This window comes from Xiphophorus hellerii, chromosome 4 (assembly GCF_003331165.1).
Source record: "Xiphophorus hellerii strain 12219 chromosome 4, Xiphophorus_hellerii-4.1, whole genome shotgun sequence".
NCBI lineage: Eukaryota > Metazoa > Chordata > Actinopteri > Cyprinodontiformes > Poeciliidae > Xiphophorus > Xiphophorus hellerii.
In genome coordinates, this window is record NC_045675.1 from 2,076,518 (window position 1) to 2,094,879 (window position 18,362).

At 38.9% G+C, this 18,362-nt stretch overlaps 1 protein-coding gene across 2 annotated transcripts in view; it reads right to left on the reverse strand.

The window, feature by feature from the left end:
- Window positions 1-1,184: 1,184 nt before the first annotated feature.
- Window positions 1,185-18,362, reverse strand: part of LOC116719267 (nuclear receptor ROR-alpha A-like) — a 48,625-nt gene continuing 31,447 nt past the window's right edge. For both annotated transcript variants that reach the window (XM_032561759.1, XM_032561760.1), the window contains 10 exons: window positions 11,296-11,381; window positions 9,034-9,175; window positions 8,270-8,520; window positions 8,002-8,197; window positions 5,748-5,869; window positions 4,811-4,943; window positions 4,408-4,515; window positions 3,657-3,767; window positions 3,472-3,584; window positions 1,185-1,777 (listed from right to left, as the gene is read on the reverse strand). In XM_032561759.1, the coding sequence (XP_032417650.1) occupies window positions 1,622-1,777; window positions 3,472-3,584; window positions 3,657-3,767; window positions 4,408-4,515; window positions 4,811-4,943; window positions 5,748-5,869; window positions 8,002-8,197; window positions 8,270-8,520; window positions 9,034-9,175; window positions 11,296-11,381 (1,418 nt within the window). In that variant the 3' untranslated portion in view covers window positions 1,185-1,621. The remainder of the gene's footprint in view (window positions 1,778-3,471; window positions 3,585-3,656; window positions 3,768-4,407; window positions 4,516-4,810; window positions 4,944-5,747; window positions 5,870-8,001; window positions 8,198-8,269; window positions 8,521-9,033; window positions 9,176-11,295; window positions 11,382-18,362) is intronic.

Consider the following 18,362-nt stretch of genomic DNA (forward strand, 5'->3'; position numbering starts at 1 on the left):
TTTGTGGAAAATGGAAGAAAACATTTGCTTGAGTTCATTTTGACTCAAATCTGAGAATTTTTGAGGATTTAACTTTGAACCTGGATTAGTCTGGACATCAATATTTAGATAAATATTTAGTCAGAAATGCAGTTTATTAAATTACCTAAATAAAACTCTGGATCTGCTCTGTGTTGGAACAGCTGGGATGGATGAAAATCTATTAAAAATCTATAAAAGTACACATTTAATCCTTACCACAAAGATTATTTATAACTAGACAATATTTTTATCTTTTAAACATTTTTACCAGAAAACAATCCAGGTTGGAGTTTATTGCTTTATAATCGTTGCAGCTTTTGCATCATAACTGAAAGGTTGTGTGAACTTTAACCTCATCTGGAAATATTTAAACACTTTTTAAGAGGAGTTTTGTATGAAAATGAATAATGCCAAATGATCAGAAACATTAAAAATATTAGTAAATTCCTGGTTTTCAGATTAATTTGTTGTTTTACACTAAAAGATTTGCAACTATGACACAAAACCTATTTATTTAACTGCTAAACATTTTGAATATGCGAAGACATTTTTAGAAAAGTGGAGGGAAAATTTGTTCTTCACTCTTGCAGCTGCATCTTTGAACAACATGGCTGCTGAGCTACGGAAAGCTGTTTTGGACATTTTCAGCTGCTAACAATCAATCATCATGTTTTTCACTCACTTATACTGTATATTCCTATGTAATGTCACATTTTCAAACTAAATATTTAATTAGGCTAATTATTTATTTGCTAACTAAATTAACTTCAAACTAAATATTTAGCTTGGTGGCTAAATATGTACATAGCTCTGATTTAAACAGTTAGCTAGTTCTGCGTTAGCTACTTAGATTACTAATTAAATATTTAGCTTATGGTAGCTAAATAGTTAGCCAACTTTAGCATGATTTTTAAGTAGCTAACTAGAGACATTTAGCTCAGCGCTAGCTAAACACTCAGCGAAGCATAAGCTAAATTTTTAGTTAGCAAACTAACTATATAGCTATCTCTGAAGTAAATATTTAGTTCAAGGCAAACTGTGACATTTAAAAATGATTGAATAAAATAGAGAAAATATAACTTTGAAAAATGAACCCCTGTTTTTCTCTCTTGGCTAAATATTGCTGTTAATTATGGAGTCGAGGAAACTGAATCTCAAAGCCGAACATGAAGCCAGATTCAGTAGGTTTTATAAGATATCCATCAAGTAAATAAATGAGCTTAGTGTCGTTTCTGGGATTTATTTTTGCCTGGATTTGCATCAAAAGTGATTTGAAACTCAAAAGCAGAGAAATTCCAGCTGGAGAAAATGAATCTCCTCCAGCTGAACTTCGATACGGAGAGAGAAAGAAACTAAAACCGCTTAACAATCTGTACAAGAAACTGGGTTTTCTGTATAAAAGCCTGAGTTTCAGGATGAATCAGTAGCTCGGACGTTATTGCTCAGTCAGCGCGGTGTGAGTCAGCAGTCCTGCAGTAGTCCACATGTTTCCAGCACCAGAACCTCCAGGGTGCTGCTGCTCCCGGATCAGTGCAGTAGTGCAACCATAAAATCAGATTCCTCAGGATTAGTCCTGCTGGGACCGGACCGGTTCTGGCGTTCAGTGCAGAGTCCCGTCCAGGTCGGCAGCAAACAGCTCCTTGTAGAGCGGAGGGAAGAGCGTTCGGACCGCGTCCGGGTAGACGGTTCTGAACGCCGCGAGCTTCTCCGAGTGGAGGCCGCAGAGAGCGCGGAGCGCCGATGCCTTGCACCGCAGCTGAGCAGGAAACGCAAAACAAAACAGAAAACAAAGTTTTTACTGAAATAACGAGACCAGGAAGCGTAACGGAGCGTTAGGCCCAACCTGGGAAAATACAGAGATAAAGAGGAGGGCAGATGGAAAAATGTTCTACTCAAATCAGAGTAAAAGTTCCCATTCAAGAACTAAATTACTCAAAAGTAAAAATTATGAGAGTTACTGAAGAGTCTACTCAGTCATACTGATCAAATTATCAATCACTTAATATTTAAGTGATCCATCATCAGATGGACCAAAATATAAAGTTAAGTGGAAATGTTGGTATTTAAAGGACCAACATGACAATAACTAAAAAAATAAAATAAAATCAGGCGAAAGAAATGTTTCCAAAATGTATGAAACTTTAACCAAACACAGATCAGGCGTGTTTCTGAGTCCGGTGGATTTCTGGTTAAAACATGTTTGTTTTTCTTTCAGTGGGTAGAAAATCCAGACATTTTACTCAAGTTGAGTAAAAAGTAAAGTGAAGTAAAAATACTCCAAAAAGTATGTTTTTCAAAAAAGTTACTCAGGTAAATGTATCCAGTTACTCCCCAACTCTTCATCAGACTGAAGTGATAATATTATGAGAATAAACTCATAATATTTTGATTTTAATCCCATTTTATTCTCATATTCTCATAGTTTACAGCTCCAGTCCCTGGTTGGCTATTTTTAACCATTAAAATACATATTTATAAATAAAATACAGTAAGAGTAAATGGATATTCCTGCCTACATATTAATATAATGATCCTTGCAACTTCCATAATCATATAATAAAAATTGTACATTAAACTACAAAGAATTTGTATTTGCATATTTGGTTGTGTGTGATCTTACGTCAATAATTCCTTAATATTGGTGGGAAATGTGGAAAAAATGTCATAAATAATGAAATAATCTGTGAGTGAAACTTGTATTTTTCATCAATATTACAGAATTATTGATTTAAAACAGGCTCCTATATTAGATGAAAAATTACCTTAAATGTAGTTTTGTCTCATTTGAAGTGAGCTAAAATATTTGTAGTACAAACTGGAGAAAAATACTTTTTTGTTTTTGCAGTGCAGCAAAATCCAGTCAGTCAAATCCGATGAACTGAAGCGAACTCTATATATTGGATTATTTTTTACAGTATTTTCACGCAAAAGGAAAAAAAAAATCTTCATTTTTTAGTGTAGAGAATGTTGCACTGATTGTGTCTTTGTGTCAAGTTTTATTTTAACTGGATTTTCATTTTATGTTTATTCTAATGAAACAGTCTAACAGACAAATCATAATAATGATTAATAATAAAACTTAAATTGGTTGCAATTCCGATATTTTCCACTAGGAGGCAGCATAACCTCAGTTTCATTTAGCATGCAGGATTTTTCTCTGAAATATTTTCAGTTTATTTTTTATCTCATTCACTCAATAATAAATATGAACAGTTCAACTGGAAGAAATTATGAATGAAAAGGAGCAGGAAGAAGCATAAACCTAAAATATCTTCCTCAACTTAGAAAACTATTAGACATATTTTTAAAAAACACAGAAGATATCAGGTTATTTAACGACATATCTCTTCATAATAATGATTTTCACATTTCTTTTAAATGCAGAAAAAGATTTCTTTAAATGCCTTGTTTTAAAACCTGATTGTTGGCACGTTTAGCTCTCCGTCATACCTTCTCCAGAACCCCGTCGTCTCTGCGGTTCTTCTGCAGGACGTGCTGCAGGGCCGACTCGGTTTTCCGCTGCAGCTTCTCCACCTGCAGCTTCTCCCGCAGCCACGACCGGTCTGCAACGAGCACATGCACACAGATAAACACTAAAAAACAGAACGGTTGGAGAGAGCGGAGGGAGGACGTACCTGCAGAGAGCAGAACGAACGCGGAGAAGAGGGCGAACTCTTCCTCGGTCAGCTGCAGCGAACACATGCTCTGAGCGAAGTCAAACACCGACGAGATCAAATCATCGCAGCCTGACGGAAAGACGCAAAGGATTCACTCTACAAAACTGCCTTAGATTTATAATTTAACTCTAGCTTGGGCTTAATTACTTAAAGTTTCAGCACGATATTTTGTGATAACGATGAAAGTGATAAGAACTACTTATTGAGAAACATTCACTGCAAAAACACAAAATCTTACCAAGTATTTCTGTCTAGTTTTCAGTGCAAATATCTTAGTTCATTTGAACAAAAAGGCAACAACTAGACCAAATATATTTAGTAAGATTTAGCATTTTTGCAGTGAACCCATTTGTAATACACTTCTTTAGTCACAAAAATAAGTGTGATATGTATCATTAAACTGCACATACTAACTCAATTTAATCATATTTTCAAATTAATTGATATTTATTGGTACTTTCATTAAACAGTGGAAAAACTGTAAAACCTAACAATCCCAACAATACAGAGAGTTTAAGGAGGTTTTAAACAGCGTGACAATAATAAATCTGAATTATTACAATAAGAAATTTATCACAATAAGTGATAAACAATACGATAAATGGACAACCAAATGTCTAAATCTGCGATTTTCAACCCAGAGATATTAGAAAAACATTTAAAAGAAGAATATTTTTTGCATTTTTAAAAATAAATATGAGTTACTCACCTAATGATTTGAAAACGTCAGGACTTGCAAATTTCCCATCGAAGTAGACGGTGTTGTTCTGGGAGTCAAAAACCCGACACATTCGTACGAAGATGACCTCTAAAGATCCTGTCAGGAAAAAATAAAGAGTTCAGTCCAACAAGAGGGAACAGATTTAGAAAACCTCAGTCCAACTGATTCACATGCAAAGTTGCAACAATTTAAATTGGAATAAAGAACAAAATGATTTAAAGTATCTGATAGTGTATGAGGTTTATTTTTTTTATTTACTTATTCTCTTTTTAGAGCTTTATTAAGCAATAAATAAAAACTCAACTTAGGCTGAAACGATTAATCAGATCAATTGTAATCGATTATTGAAATAATCTGGAACTTATTTAGTATCGATTAAAGGTTTGCTCACCGGCTTTCAGCAGCACGATCTGGTCGTTCTGGCAGAGATCCATGAAGCCGTCGATGCGCTTGGCGAACTCCACCACGTACTGGATGGCGTCTGTGATCTTCACCGCACAAAGCTGCCACATCGCCTCCTGTGGCTGAACGGGGAACAACAGGAAGCCGTTTCAGAAAAGAGGCGGAGCAACAGTAAAAACGGGCTGAAAATGGAAACAGATTTAAGACCCTCAGGGTTTTATGTGTTCAAAATAACCAACACAAATCCAATTCTGATTAAAGTCAAACTTCTGAGAAAAAAGAGTTTTTTTTTTTTTTGTTCCAGTGACTTCAATCCTATTTTATACCATTTCAATAATCTTTGTATCAAAAAGGTTGGGAGACTCCATCAGAAGTGTATTATCACTGCATCTGCTTTAGTTTCAGAGAAAATTAAGAGAGAACATAAAGTAATTTGAATTTTGTCCTTCAATTTAGGCTGAAGGTTGAAGTGGAAACAATGAAAGACCTTGAGAATTTCTTTACATTATGCAGTTCATAAACCTTTCAGGAATACCGTAAATAAGGCTGAAAACCTTTGGAAACCATAGATCCACATTACCTGTGCAAAGATTGATGCAGCTGCAGGAGACATTAGCAAATTTATAGAAGTAAAAAGAAATATCTCTGCATCATCTACAAAAACTGGGGGTGTCCTGTGTTTTTACTTACTAACCCTTAATAAATTTATTTTTCAATGTCTAAAATTGCTTGTTTTTGATCCAATTCTAATAAAACACTAAGAAAATATTATACTTGTCTCCAATCAAGTGTAAAAATTATTTTTACTGCTAAAAATTAAAACCATAAAAAAAAAATTGGCAATAGCAGAGCTCCATACAATGAAAGTCAGAACATTATCTAGAAGCTACACAACATTTCGTGGGGTCTGGATGGAGCGAACGGACCTTGTTCTGATATTTCTCCACCTCTTCCTGCAGGAAACTCTGCCAGCTCATTTCCTGCAGCTCCTCCCTCAGGTACTGACACGTCTCCAGGTGAGACTTGCAGATGATTTGAGCCAAGTGATCTGAAGCAAAACAAAAACAAAGTTTAGAATTATTCAGAGCTAAAGATGGACCGATTCTGTTTCTCTGAGTCATTTTTCGCTCGTTTTCAGTCCAGATCAGGACCGTTTTCAGAGGAAACTAAAGGCTCCACACATCAAAAACAACTCAGCAAAGACATATTATGACATCACACTGCAAAAGTACAAAATCCTACTGAGTATTTTTGTCTAGTTTCTGGTGCAAAATATCTTAGTACACTTCAAATAAGATGAAATTAACTTACAAGTAAGAAAATTTCCCATTTTACAAGTGAAATAATTTGCCAGTGGAACTAGTATTTTTCATCAATGTGAAGGAATTATTGACGTAAAACAATCTTCTATACCTTGCTGAAAAATTATTTGTAAGTTAGTTTTGTTAGTGTATTGAGATATCTGCACTAGAAAGTAGACAAAATACTTGGTGAGATTTTGTTTTTTTGCAGTGCAGATCTTCAGGATGTTTTGATATGAAGAGATTTTCACAGACATATAATTGGTTTGCAAAATATGCTTTTCTACCAAAACAATTTTTGTAATATAACCAGTTGCCTAGAGTTCATCCAACAATATCTATTTTTTTTAAGGCGTTACAACATGAGCGGCAGAAGTCGGCTCATTCAGTCAGGTCAGTCAGGATAAACTCGGTCTCATTAGGAACCAAAACTGCAACATGTTGTTCCATCTCCAGCTGCTGTGGTTCTCTTTCTCTCTGCTCTGAGTCAAAAGCAACCAAACCCTTTGAACAACATGTTCCCCTCCACACCTGTGGGGGCGCTGCACTAAAACCTCTGAAGACACTGAGCACAACTTCCTTCTTCACCAAATGGAAACAAAAATGGAGTGGCGTCAGATATTGGCAGCTGTGGGATTTCTCTTCTGCTATTTTTCCCACTAGTGCTAGGCGAGCATGTTTGTTCTGGTTGTATTTACCCAGAATGCCCTGCACTGTAGTCCACTTCCTGCTTTTGGAACGGTTTCCAGTCTGCTTGGTGTTCACATTTGCATTCAAACTGCACCAGAGTTCACTTTTATTGGCATATTTTAGAGTCTGTATACTCCAGTTGATGACTAATCAATTACTAAATTAGTTGACGATTATTTCAAATAGTGATTAATCAATATTAATCTGATTAATCGTTTCAGGTCAGTTGTTTTGTTGGTGCAGTAAGATTGGTGAAAAAAATCACAAATTTCTAAAATCATACATCTTGATCTGATGAGCTGAAATTCAGAAATAAATTAGAAAATGAGTAAAAATGCAACGAAAGTCCAAAGAAGAAACTTCAACAAACCCCCCAAAAATATTGAAAATCTGCCTGAAAAATAAAAGTGACATCATTTATAATAAACCTTCATTTTTCCTGTCAGCATTATTTTAGCCTTTTTACCAAATAAATATTCATGAATGGAAATTAGAGGGAAAACTTATGTTTATGCAGTTAATTAGATGAGAATAAAGCTGAACCTGCAGCCATTTGTTGTTTTTAGTTAATATAATAAAACAGAGAAAGAGTCCAAGCTTCAGTCAGATGATGATGCACTTCCTGTTTGGTGAGTTTTGGAGTTTATCGTTCAGAAAATCTCCAGGGAAAATAAAATCAAGCTGAATTCCCCAAACGAGTCGATAACGAATCACCACACTGAGGTTTTAATGAGCCTCCGACCTGCAGGCAATCTGAGCCGAACGGCCCGCAGTCAGAACCTCCAACTGCTTTCTTCCTCTGTGGTTTCTCAATCTTTCCTCATTCTTCTTCATCTGCTGCTGCTGAAACAGATTCACTCCATGTTTGATTCCCTACAGCTGCAGACAAACGTTCTACAACCTGTGCTGGTTCTGTAACGGTTCCATGAGGGAGACCCAACCATCCGTCTCCCTAGCAACTGTCTCCACGTGTTCTCTCAGAATGGACTCATGTTCTGGTTCTGTTCCAGTTTGGATCAGTGGCTCCAACCTGAAAGTCCTGCAGAACCCGGCCAGCCTAAACAGGAAGCTCATGTCTGCTGCTTCTGTCCAGCGTCTCATTTTATCCTGATCCTCTTTGGTTCTGGTCAAAGATTCTCAGGACGTAACAACTGTTTAGTTTCTCTGAGGAGATGCAGTATGGACTCACCGTGTTCGGCCACGGTCAGGGTTGGAGAAGCGTCTCCGTTGCTGAAGGAGCAGTAAGGGAAGAAGTCGTCGCCGTGTCCGTAGTCGTACAGCGGCTCTGGTTTGATTCCATTGATGTCGAGTCCGGACTGGTCCGGAGACGGCTGGATGTCCAGGTAGAAACCTCCACATCTTGTGTCTCCTGCTCCTGACTCTGCCTGTTTACAGCAACATAACTGATGCAGAAATGGTTGCTAATGAGATCAAATGTGGGAGTTACAGCTGCAGACCTTGGCGGTCAGAGATACTCCGTCTGGTGAGGTCCGGTCCGTGTAGCAGGCCGGGTCGTCTGCTGGGTCCGTGAGGCCCGCGGAGCACAGCGTGTACGGGGGGGACGGCGGGTCGGCCTCGTCCGGGCTGGGGCTGCCGACGCTGAGGGAGGTCCGGCTGGGCGCCTGCTGCTGCTGCTGGAGCCGGTGCTTCTGGACCTCGGCGTACAAACTGTCCCGCTGCTTCTTCGACATGCGGCCGAACTTCACGGCTGCCAGAGAGCGGGACGAGAAAACATCTATTTAACTCATGTTTGGAACTGGGAAATATTTGGATTTATAGTCCAAACTGAAGTGGCAGAACTAAAAGCTTTAAGGCCCTTTGGCGCCTCCTGGTGGTCCAGCTGCCCACGGCTCTAGGACCAAGAAAGATGGGCTATTCCTGGTGCGGCGTGCGTACTTCCCTCCTGCTGGTTTAGGCAGGTGAGTGTGTGTTGGGTGGGTCGGTTGGTGTTGGGTGGGTCGGTTGGTGTTCGGTGGGTCGGTTGGTGTTTAGGTGGGTCGTTTGGTGTTGGGTGGGTCGTTTGGTGTTTGGTGGGTCGTTTGGTGTTTGGTGGGTCGTTTGGTGTTTGGTGGGTCGTTTGGTGTTTGGTGGGTCGTTTGGTGTTTGGTGGGTCGGTTGGTGTTGGGTGGGTCGGTTGGTGTTGGGTGGGTCGGTTGGTGTTTAGGTGGGTCGTTTGGTGTTGGGTGGGTCGGTTGGTGTTTTCAGTGTGTGTGTGTCTCACCGTCTCTGGACATGCCGGCAGCCAGGCATTTCTGCAGGCGACAGTGCTGGCAGCGGTTCCGGCTCGTTCGGTCGATCTGACAGTTTTTCTGCCGCGGACACGAGTACGAGGCGTTGCTCTGCTGACTCCGCCTGAAGAAACCCTGAGACCAGAGGCAAAACACTCAAGTTATCCTTCAGAGGCAATGCTTACCGGATCCTTCTTCAGAACCAGAACCAAAGTTTTAAAGGGGAGCGATTATTTAAAATTCACTTTTTGGATGTTTTTATTCTTCCATTTGGGACTCTACTGTTTCCAAAAACAATCTAAGCACTTAAAAAAATCATCCAGTGTTTTTTTGACAATAAGTTAAGAATGTTTGGTGTCTGGAAAATGAGCCATTTCAAAAACCTGCCGGTTGTTAAGCCTCATTCACCGTTACCTAGCAACCTCATCGAAGCCCAATCAAGATACCTAGCAACCCCAGTGAAGCCCAGCCCCGTTACCTAGCACCCCAGGTGGAGTTCCAGCATGTTTGGTCAGCTGGTTTTAGTGTTTTGTTTTTGATTTACCATCCAGAACCTATTTGCTGCTTTATTGTTGGTTGTGCAGGAGGCTCTACTTCTGCTTTTCAAACATGTATGTGAGATGTTGATGTTGAGTTGGAGGGGGCGTGGACAACAGCAGTTTATTTGGATGTAAAGTGACAGAGGCCCTAAAACAGCTCATTCTGAAAGGAGCTCAAAATAGATTAAAATCTCATATCTAAGGATGATTTTGTGCTAAAAATGTGAACATGTTTTATATAGACCATAGATCGATAATAACCTGTTCAAGGAAGCATAATATACCACCTTTAAGATAATAAAAGATCTGCAGAATTAAACAGTTTCCATAAAATGAGAGGACGGTGTCATCCATTATCAAATTACAGCCTAAAAGTAATGAAATATCAGTAAAAAGTCTCCAAATATACCCAACTGACTAATTAATCAGAACATCGATCTGAGTAGATCATTATTCAAGCTGGATCTTGGGTTTGGGTTTGCGTGTCTCTCCGCCTTCATGGCTTTTCAGTGAAACCTCCATGAAGTGGCTGATTGTTAGATGAGCCTCCAGCTGTCAGAGTGGCTGAAGCCTTGTGACTGATAATCCACATGGAAACGCCTGCAGCTGCTAACAATTCAGACCCAATTCTCACAGAAACTGTAAACAAAAGCTAAGCAGGAGCAGCTAGCTGGACGCAGGGGCGGTTTCCCAGGGCGGCAGTGGGAGGGGGAGGCAGCAATATTTTACCTCTAAGTTGCATCCTGACTGATTCTTTTCTTTTCTTTTATTCATTCTCCATGAGGTTATGGTGCAACCTGTTGCCAGATCACTGAAGGCACATTCACACCAAAAATCTCTGAGGAAGACACTAGCTGCATTTCCATTACAAGTGCAAAATTTTGTCGGTATTCCAGTAACGTTGAAAAATCCGTAACTTATTCCCACATCAAAAAGTTTGTTTACGTGATAAGTCATTAAAAATCATCATTCTCAGACCACTTCCTGTCTTCTTCCTCTTCTTTGTTGTTTCTGTCAGTAGTAACAGCCGGTCGTTGATCATGTGACTCGTGTTTCCGTTGCAGTTTAGCGAAACACACTAATTTTGATACAGTTGGAAAAAAAACACTTCATCCAAAACGTTTTATCGAAAAACATATTTTCAAAATTAGCGTGTTTCTACTAAACAAATTCATTTTTGTAATTCCAATTTGCGACATTATTTGGTCAATAAAAATGCAGATAGTGAGCGCCACTCCTTCTACATATAATATAAATGAAGTAGCATCAGATTTTAGCGGCTGGAGGATTTCTCTTTTGTCTTTGGTAAATTACAGGAGCCATTTAGCTGTAGGCTAACACATTTGTTTTGGTTGTATTTACCCAGAATGCCCTGCACTGCAGTCCACTTCCTGCTTTTGGAGCGGGCTTTAGTCTGCTTGGTGTTCACATCTTCATTCAAACTGAATCAGAGTTCACTTCGACCGAATCCAGACCGAGGTTTGATTTTTATGATCCGAACCGGACTTTCTAAGGAAACGGACTGGAGTTGGATTAAAGCGACTGAACGGGGCTGGTGGGAACGCATCGTAGGATTATCTTCAGAGCTTTCACTTTAATTAGATCATCCTTTTTTTGTTGGAAGGAGGAAGATCTATAACTCGCTAAGGAATTATATGTTTATGTATTTATCTAGGAAGAGTTAGAGCAAAAGGTTCAGGATCAAATGGATCTTACCTTGCAGCCCTCGCAGGTAATGACGCCATAGTGGATCCCTGAGGATTTATCTCCACAGATCTTACAGGGGATGATCTCAATCTGAGCTGCAGAAAAGAAACAGTCAGGGACAAAAAACTTTAAAAAGCTCCCAACAGTTAATCCAACACAGTCCACATTAATACTGTTTCCTGTTTGAAACATTGAGTACCATAGAGATTATTGATTATTTCTCTTTTTTGAATAAACAGAAAATACCAAAGAACCAATGGAGAAGCCCACAGCATCACTCTTCCTTTAATCAGACATAAGTGGAAGAAATTACAACACTTTGGTGTATAAATTAGTGAAGTTTGACATAATCTCATTTCAAGTTCGTCATTTCATGGTAGAAATCTTTAAATAAGATTTCAGCTACGATTGTATAAAAACCATACAAGGAAACAAAAAAACAAGTTTAGTCGAAAACATTCCGGCTTTAAATTCTGCAACAGATTATTAGGGCCATGCTCAAAAAAATGAAATAAAATAACAATAAATTCATATGATTATGACTTTATTGCCTTATTTTGACTTTATTCTCATAATATTATAACTTTATCTTGTGATTTTTTTTATCATTTAATACTTTGTGATAAACTTCGGCTCTGTTTCTAATTCTTTTTGTTTAAGTTATATGTAGTCATTTCACATCATTTCCAACTATTTCAACATGTTTTGAGGTATTTTTATATGAGAACAGGGAGAATAATTAGTCTGGAAAAGCTGTAAACATTCTTTTAAGGCCTTGATTCTCTGATAAAGGACCCACACGGTTTTGATAAAGTGTCAGTGCTGTCAGAGAGCTCAAAGCCAACCTGAGTGTATTTATACTCTCAGAGTGACGGCTCGCCTCTCAGATGCTATATTAAGCAGAGGGGCGTTATGTAAGAGCGCAGCAACATTAACACAACAAACAGGAAAGTTTTCATCCACAGACAACAAAGAAACGGTTCATCTGACGTATCAAACGCTCCTTTTTAGCCTGACTTTACGTTCCGGGATCAGAACTTGTATGTTTGCTTTAAAGATCTAAGAAATTCAGTTTGGATCTGAGGATCAACATGCTGCCTCTAAAAAGATATAAAATGTCGTCTACAGTTACATGTGGAACGGTTCTGTGGCCGCCCCGCCCGTCCTGATGCGTCCAGGCTGCCACAGCGGGTCGGTACTGCCCAACTGGCTGCCACTAATACGCTAACAGTGGAGCTAATTATTGTGTAGCGCTTTTTGCTAAATGCCATGTTGGTATAGCAATTTAACATTAGCTTCAGCTAGGTACGATGTTAGTATAGTACTTTTATCTTAGCATTAGCTTCAGTTAAACACCATGTTGGTATAGCGCTTTCATCTTAGCATTAGCTTCAGCTAGATACCATGTTGGTATAGCGCTTTCATCTTAGCATTAGCTTCAGCTAGATACCATGTTGGGCTTTCATCATAGCATTAGCTTCAGCTAGATACCATATTGGTATAGCACTTTCATCATAGCATTAGCTTTAGTTAAGACACCATGATGGTATAGCACTTTTATCTTAGCATTAGCTTCAGTTAGATACCATGTTGGGCTTTCATCTTAGCATTAGCTTCAGTTAGACACCATGTTGGGCTTTCATTTTAGCATTAGCTTCAGTTAGACACCATGTTGGGCTTTCATTTTAGCATTAGCTTCAGCTAGATACCATGTTGGTATAGCGCTTTCATCTTAGCATTAGCTTCAGCTAGATACCATGTTGGGCTTTCATCATAGCATTAGCTTCAGCTAGATACCATATTGGTATAGCACTTTTATCTTAGCATTAGCTTCAGTTAGATACCATGTTGGGCTTTCATTTTAGCATTAGCTTCGGTTAGACACCATGGTCGGCTTTCATCGTAACATTAGCTTCAGCTAGATACCATATTGGTATAGCGCTTTCATCTTAGCATTAGCTTCGGCTAGATACCATGTTGGTACAGCGCTTTCATCTTAGCATTAGCTTCAGCTAGATACCATGTTGGGCTTTCATCATAGCATTGGCTTCAGCTAGATACCATATTGGTATAGCACTTTCATCTTAGCATTAGCTTTAGTTAAGACACCATGATGGTATAGCACTTTTATCTTAGCATTAGCTTCAGTTAGACACCATGTTGGGCTTTCATTTTAGCATTAGCTTCAGTTAGATATGTTTGTAAAGCGCTTTAGCAATAGTGGAGGTACTGTTTCTGATTCGTGGTTTCTGGGCCTTTCCCTGCCCTGGGGATCATTTTAGTGCTGCTAGGTCGGGTTTTTGGCCCAGCTAGCCGTCCACCTGGCTTTTGCTGCTCCTGGGTGCTAAGCTGTGGGAGCTTTCAAACCTTTTTACAACAACTTTGCAGCTCCAGGTGATAAATTCATGCAGTCAACATCCATCCAGAAATCATTGCAGAGCACAAAGCCTCGTTATCTGGGTGAGATGTGGCAGGAAGATGCTGAGACCAACTTTAAAAAATATTAACAGATTTATGAAAACCCCACAAACGCAGGCGAAGCCTCAGACGCTGCAGCCTCCTCTCTGCTGTAATTAGCTCTCCGAACGTTAATCCCGCCTGAATTCAGCATTTCAACATCAAAGCAGATGTTGAACAAAGCCTCCGCCTAAAATTAGAGTGGATGTGGGAGCAGCAGATATTTATACGTACAGCTGCAGACCTCTGATTGGGCTCTAGCATCCAGCAGCCTCCCCCTCGGACGGCGCCGCCGAGCCTTGAAGGCCGCGCCGCTTTCTCTGTTCCGGCTGATAACAAAACATCCGAAGAGGAAGAGGAGTCTAACTGATGAGAGGAAGGTGGGGGTCTGAGGATAACCTTGGGTTCGGTCGCATTTAGAAAAACAAAAACATTATTTATTCACATTTTACTGCAGCTGAAATAATGAGGGATATGGCTGGGCATTTATCAGATAATATTTATCGTGATAAATATCTTATTATAATAACTTAGATTTATTGTTATGATAAAATCCAGTTAATGCCGTTTAAAATAATCGGAAAACTGTCCGTATTGTCAGGATTGTTAGTTATTTTTTCCACCGATCAATAATTTTGAAAATACAATTAAATGCATAAAAAATTAAACTTCTAACAATAAAAAGATTTACTGGATGATAAATTGTCCTGCACGTTATTGCAGTAAACAATAATACTGTTGTTTTTAGACCATTTTTAAGTAATAAAATGGTAGTAATGCCATAATAATAATGCCAGAACACATTCTCAAGGATCAATAAACTTTAATTGCTAATGGAGATCTAAACCTGGAACTGGAAGACAGTTTAAATATCCAAACGAAAACCTCAAAAACAGAAATAAAAACCTCTTACAACTGAAACCATTAATAAAATGGATTATGCTTTCTGTAAGAAAATTTTCCCTTCAAAAAATAATCAGAATAGAAATGATCAGGCTGATTTTCATTTATTATACGACTGATGGATTATTGCGACAGGTTTAATTATCATATTGTTTATCATTTATCTTGATAAATGTCTTATAATAATTCAGATTAATCATTATGATAAATCCCAGTTAATGCTGTTTAAAATCCCCAAACGGTCTGTATCTGTATCAGGATTTAGTTTTACTATTTTCTCCACTGTTTATTCAACGAAAGCATCAGTAAATATTAATAAATTTGGAAATGTGATTATTACATCATATTGGTGCTATAAGGAAGCGTATTACAGATGGAAAAGTTTTTAACAGTATTTGTGTTAATTGATGTGTCACAGCCATACAGCTGCCTCTGAAAGAATAATAAACATTTTACTGTCACTTTTTTTGTTATTACAAAATATTGTGGTATCATTTCTCAGTGTTTATATTATTCGTTATTAGCTCATATTATTTGTAGTGGATTTCTTTCTAAACTAAACTACTGTAGTATTTTCTGTGGTATTCTAGTGATTAGAATAATGAATTTATTCCTTTCCAGGGTTTCTTTGTATTTTTGTACATAATTCAGGCTGAGAACATCTCTGTCTGATGTAGCTGAGAGTTTTGATTGAAAAAGTACGATTCCTCTCTGGTGAGTTTTTACACGAGTCAAACTGAAGGGAAACTCGTTTTAATGACTCGTCAGCCGTCAGAGCGCCGTCCATCAACCGAACTGAAAACTTTCATGTTCTCCTCCTGAATCTGCAGCGAAATCACTCGTAAAACAGCGGCGCACGCAGAGCCGCCGTTTTACTGAATGGCTTTGAGCGCGGGCTGCTGGACCTGCTCCCGTTTTCATCATCCCTCCGCTCAGATCGCTCTTCCATCGAGTCTTCCCAGGCTGCTGCTCAGAGGAGATCTGAGACAGAGCCAGACTGCAGCCAGGGGAAAAAAAAGACATTTTCTGAGTTTTATCTGCAGATTAAAGGGGACCTGATATGCAAAATTCACGTTTTGTTCTTCCATTTGAGTCTCGACTGTTTCTAAAAACAGTCGAAGCTCTTAAAAAAAACATCAAGCTGTTTTTTGGAGACAAGTTAATGCTTTTTGGTGCTTGGAAAACGAGCCGATTCAAAAACCTCCGAAATGTAACGTCACAAATCTGCTTCCTCTAAAACGTGTTTCGATGTTTTTCTTGTTTATAGTTGCAGAAATTCAGCGTAGGATTGGTTTAACTTTTATTTCAGTGTCTTTTATTACAGGTCCAACCAAGAACTGGGTTTGCCGATTAGCCTGTGTCCACAGCCACAGCTGTTGTGTTTTTATCATGAAACATTGTTTAACATGCTGTCCTTGATTAAAGAAATTTTAAATTAATTGTAACCACTTGCTGCATCCTAATTGGATGTGCAGGAGACTCCACCTTTGCTTTTCAAAGATGCACAGTTGAATAATTGCTCATCTGTTTGAAGCCATTTTCAGGTCTGAGTGTAAACAGAGTTTGGGGGCGTGGCCAGCAGCAGCTCATTTGGATTTAAAGTGACAGAGGCCCTAAAACAGCTCAAGATAGGCAGAACTGAGCAGAATAAAATCTCGTTTTCTAAGAATGATTTTGTGGAAAAAAAAGTAACGTTTTGTACAGGTTATCCTGCATAACAGCCAGGTCACCTTTGAACAGGTGTGGAGGTCAGATCTCTGTCTGAAAGCGATGCATCGTCGACCCAAACATCCTTTGAATCTTTTTTCTTCCCGCGCTGAAGCCAGTTCCAGTCAGGACCTTCCAACGGCGGACATATGGCGGCACACACGGCGCTCCAACACGGCCAGCAGACGAAGCAGCAGCTTGTTCATCCGACAGAGAATCGACTGCTGACTCCTCCCGCTTCCCCTCAGGAGATCTTGCTGTTTTACAGGATTAGGATTATAGATGGGGATTGAAATAAAGTCGATCAAAGTGTTTGGTGTGAACTTTTTGTTCTGACTGAATGTTAAAAGTGGGGCAGCAAAACGACATTCATGACGGTTTTATACCACAATATTAAACATAAAAGCTTTGAGTCTAAAAAGTAAAAGCTTGAAACTCAGCTATGAAAATTCTCCTCTAACGTCCGTATGCCTGTCGCAATAATCAATAAATCACATGATAAATTAAAAGAAGCTCAATAATTTCCATTTGCATTATTTATCGTTTTTCTCTTTCTAACAAACAAAAGTCTCGTCCTTTTTCTCAACAAGTTCCTTTTTTTGAAAGACTTTAGTTCAGCTGAGATTTCATAATTCATTTGATTTATTGATTCTGTAGTTTTGTGTATTTATTTTGGATATTTCCTCCAGTCTCAGTGTTAAATGTTCATTAGAATTTGAAGTTCTTCGATCTGTGAGAATGTGTTATTCCATGACCATTATATTACTGAAAATGATCTCAAAACAACAACATTGTGGATTATAGCAATAACTTCTGAAACAGTTTATTAGTTAACCTTACAGGTCGAGTCTTTCACAGGAACATTTAGCAAAATTTTGATTCTTGTTTTCTTTAAATGGTCATTTTCGGTCTCACTTACAAAATATTGCCAAAGTGATCATATTATTTCACCAACAGATATGAAAACTGTTATTCAAGCTTTTTTTTTTTGCACATTTCCAGATCTTCTTCTCACTTATAAAGCTTTGGTTTATATCAGTTCCACCTGTGCTCTGCAGGTGTTGACCGTTTCTCTGACCATTGCAGTAAAAGATGCTTTGGCGTCACGTTTTGGGAAGGTTGACGGAAATTTTAAGTGTTTTTCTCCTTTTAGGATGTTTTCCCACCTGACAGTCCGGTAGACTCGGTTCCATTGGAACCAAAACATCTGCTCCGTCTCCAGCTGCTGTGGTTCTTTCTCTCTCTGCTCTGAGTCAAACCAACCTGTTCCCCTCCTGGCCTGTGGGGGCGCTGCACCAAGAACCACTGAAGGAAACAACCCAAAAACCTCTGAAGAAGACACTGAGTAAAACTTCCTTCCAGATGGAAATAGAAATGGAGGCGACAGATTTTATCAGACCACAAGACACTTCTCCCGCTAACGCTAAGCTAACACATTTGTTTTGGTTGTATTTACCCAGAATGCCCTGCGCTGCAGTCTGCTTCCTGCTTTTGAAGAAGTCTCTGGTCCGCTTGATGTTCACATATGCATTCAGTTGTATACACCTCTATGCAGATGACTAATTAATTAATGCATAAAAATCAGCTGCTTGTTTTCCTCTTAAATCTTTTGAAATAAACATTTTGTTCCCATCATTGTATTCATGAACCTTTGTAGATTCCTTCTTTATCTGATGTCCTGCAGGCTGATAAGCCAGCAAACTGATACTGTTGCAGTGCAGCAGCTTGAAGCAGACGATTTATTCTGCATCCAACACTTGAACTTTTAAATTTGCTCCCTGTGGACGCTGCACTCGGATGCTGCTGCAGAAAGTGTAATTAACAGGATAGCGGCGCTAAGTGGAGCCTAATGAGCAGGAAGAACTTCACGACAGCCACCGCTGCTCACTCCAGAAACACTGAAGCTCGGGCGAAGCGATTCCCTGATGGATAAATTATCTCAAACTGAGCTCTAAAGAAATAATAACGTTCAGATCAAAGACGGCTGCGCAGACGGCGCCGAGGATCTG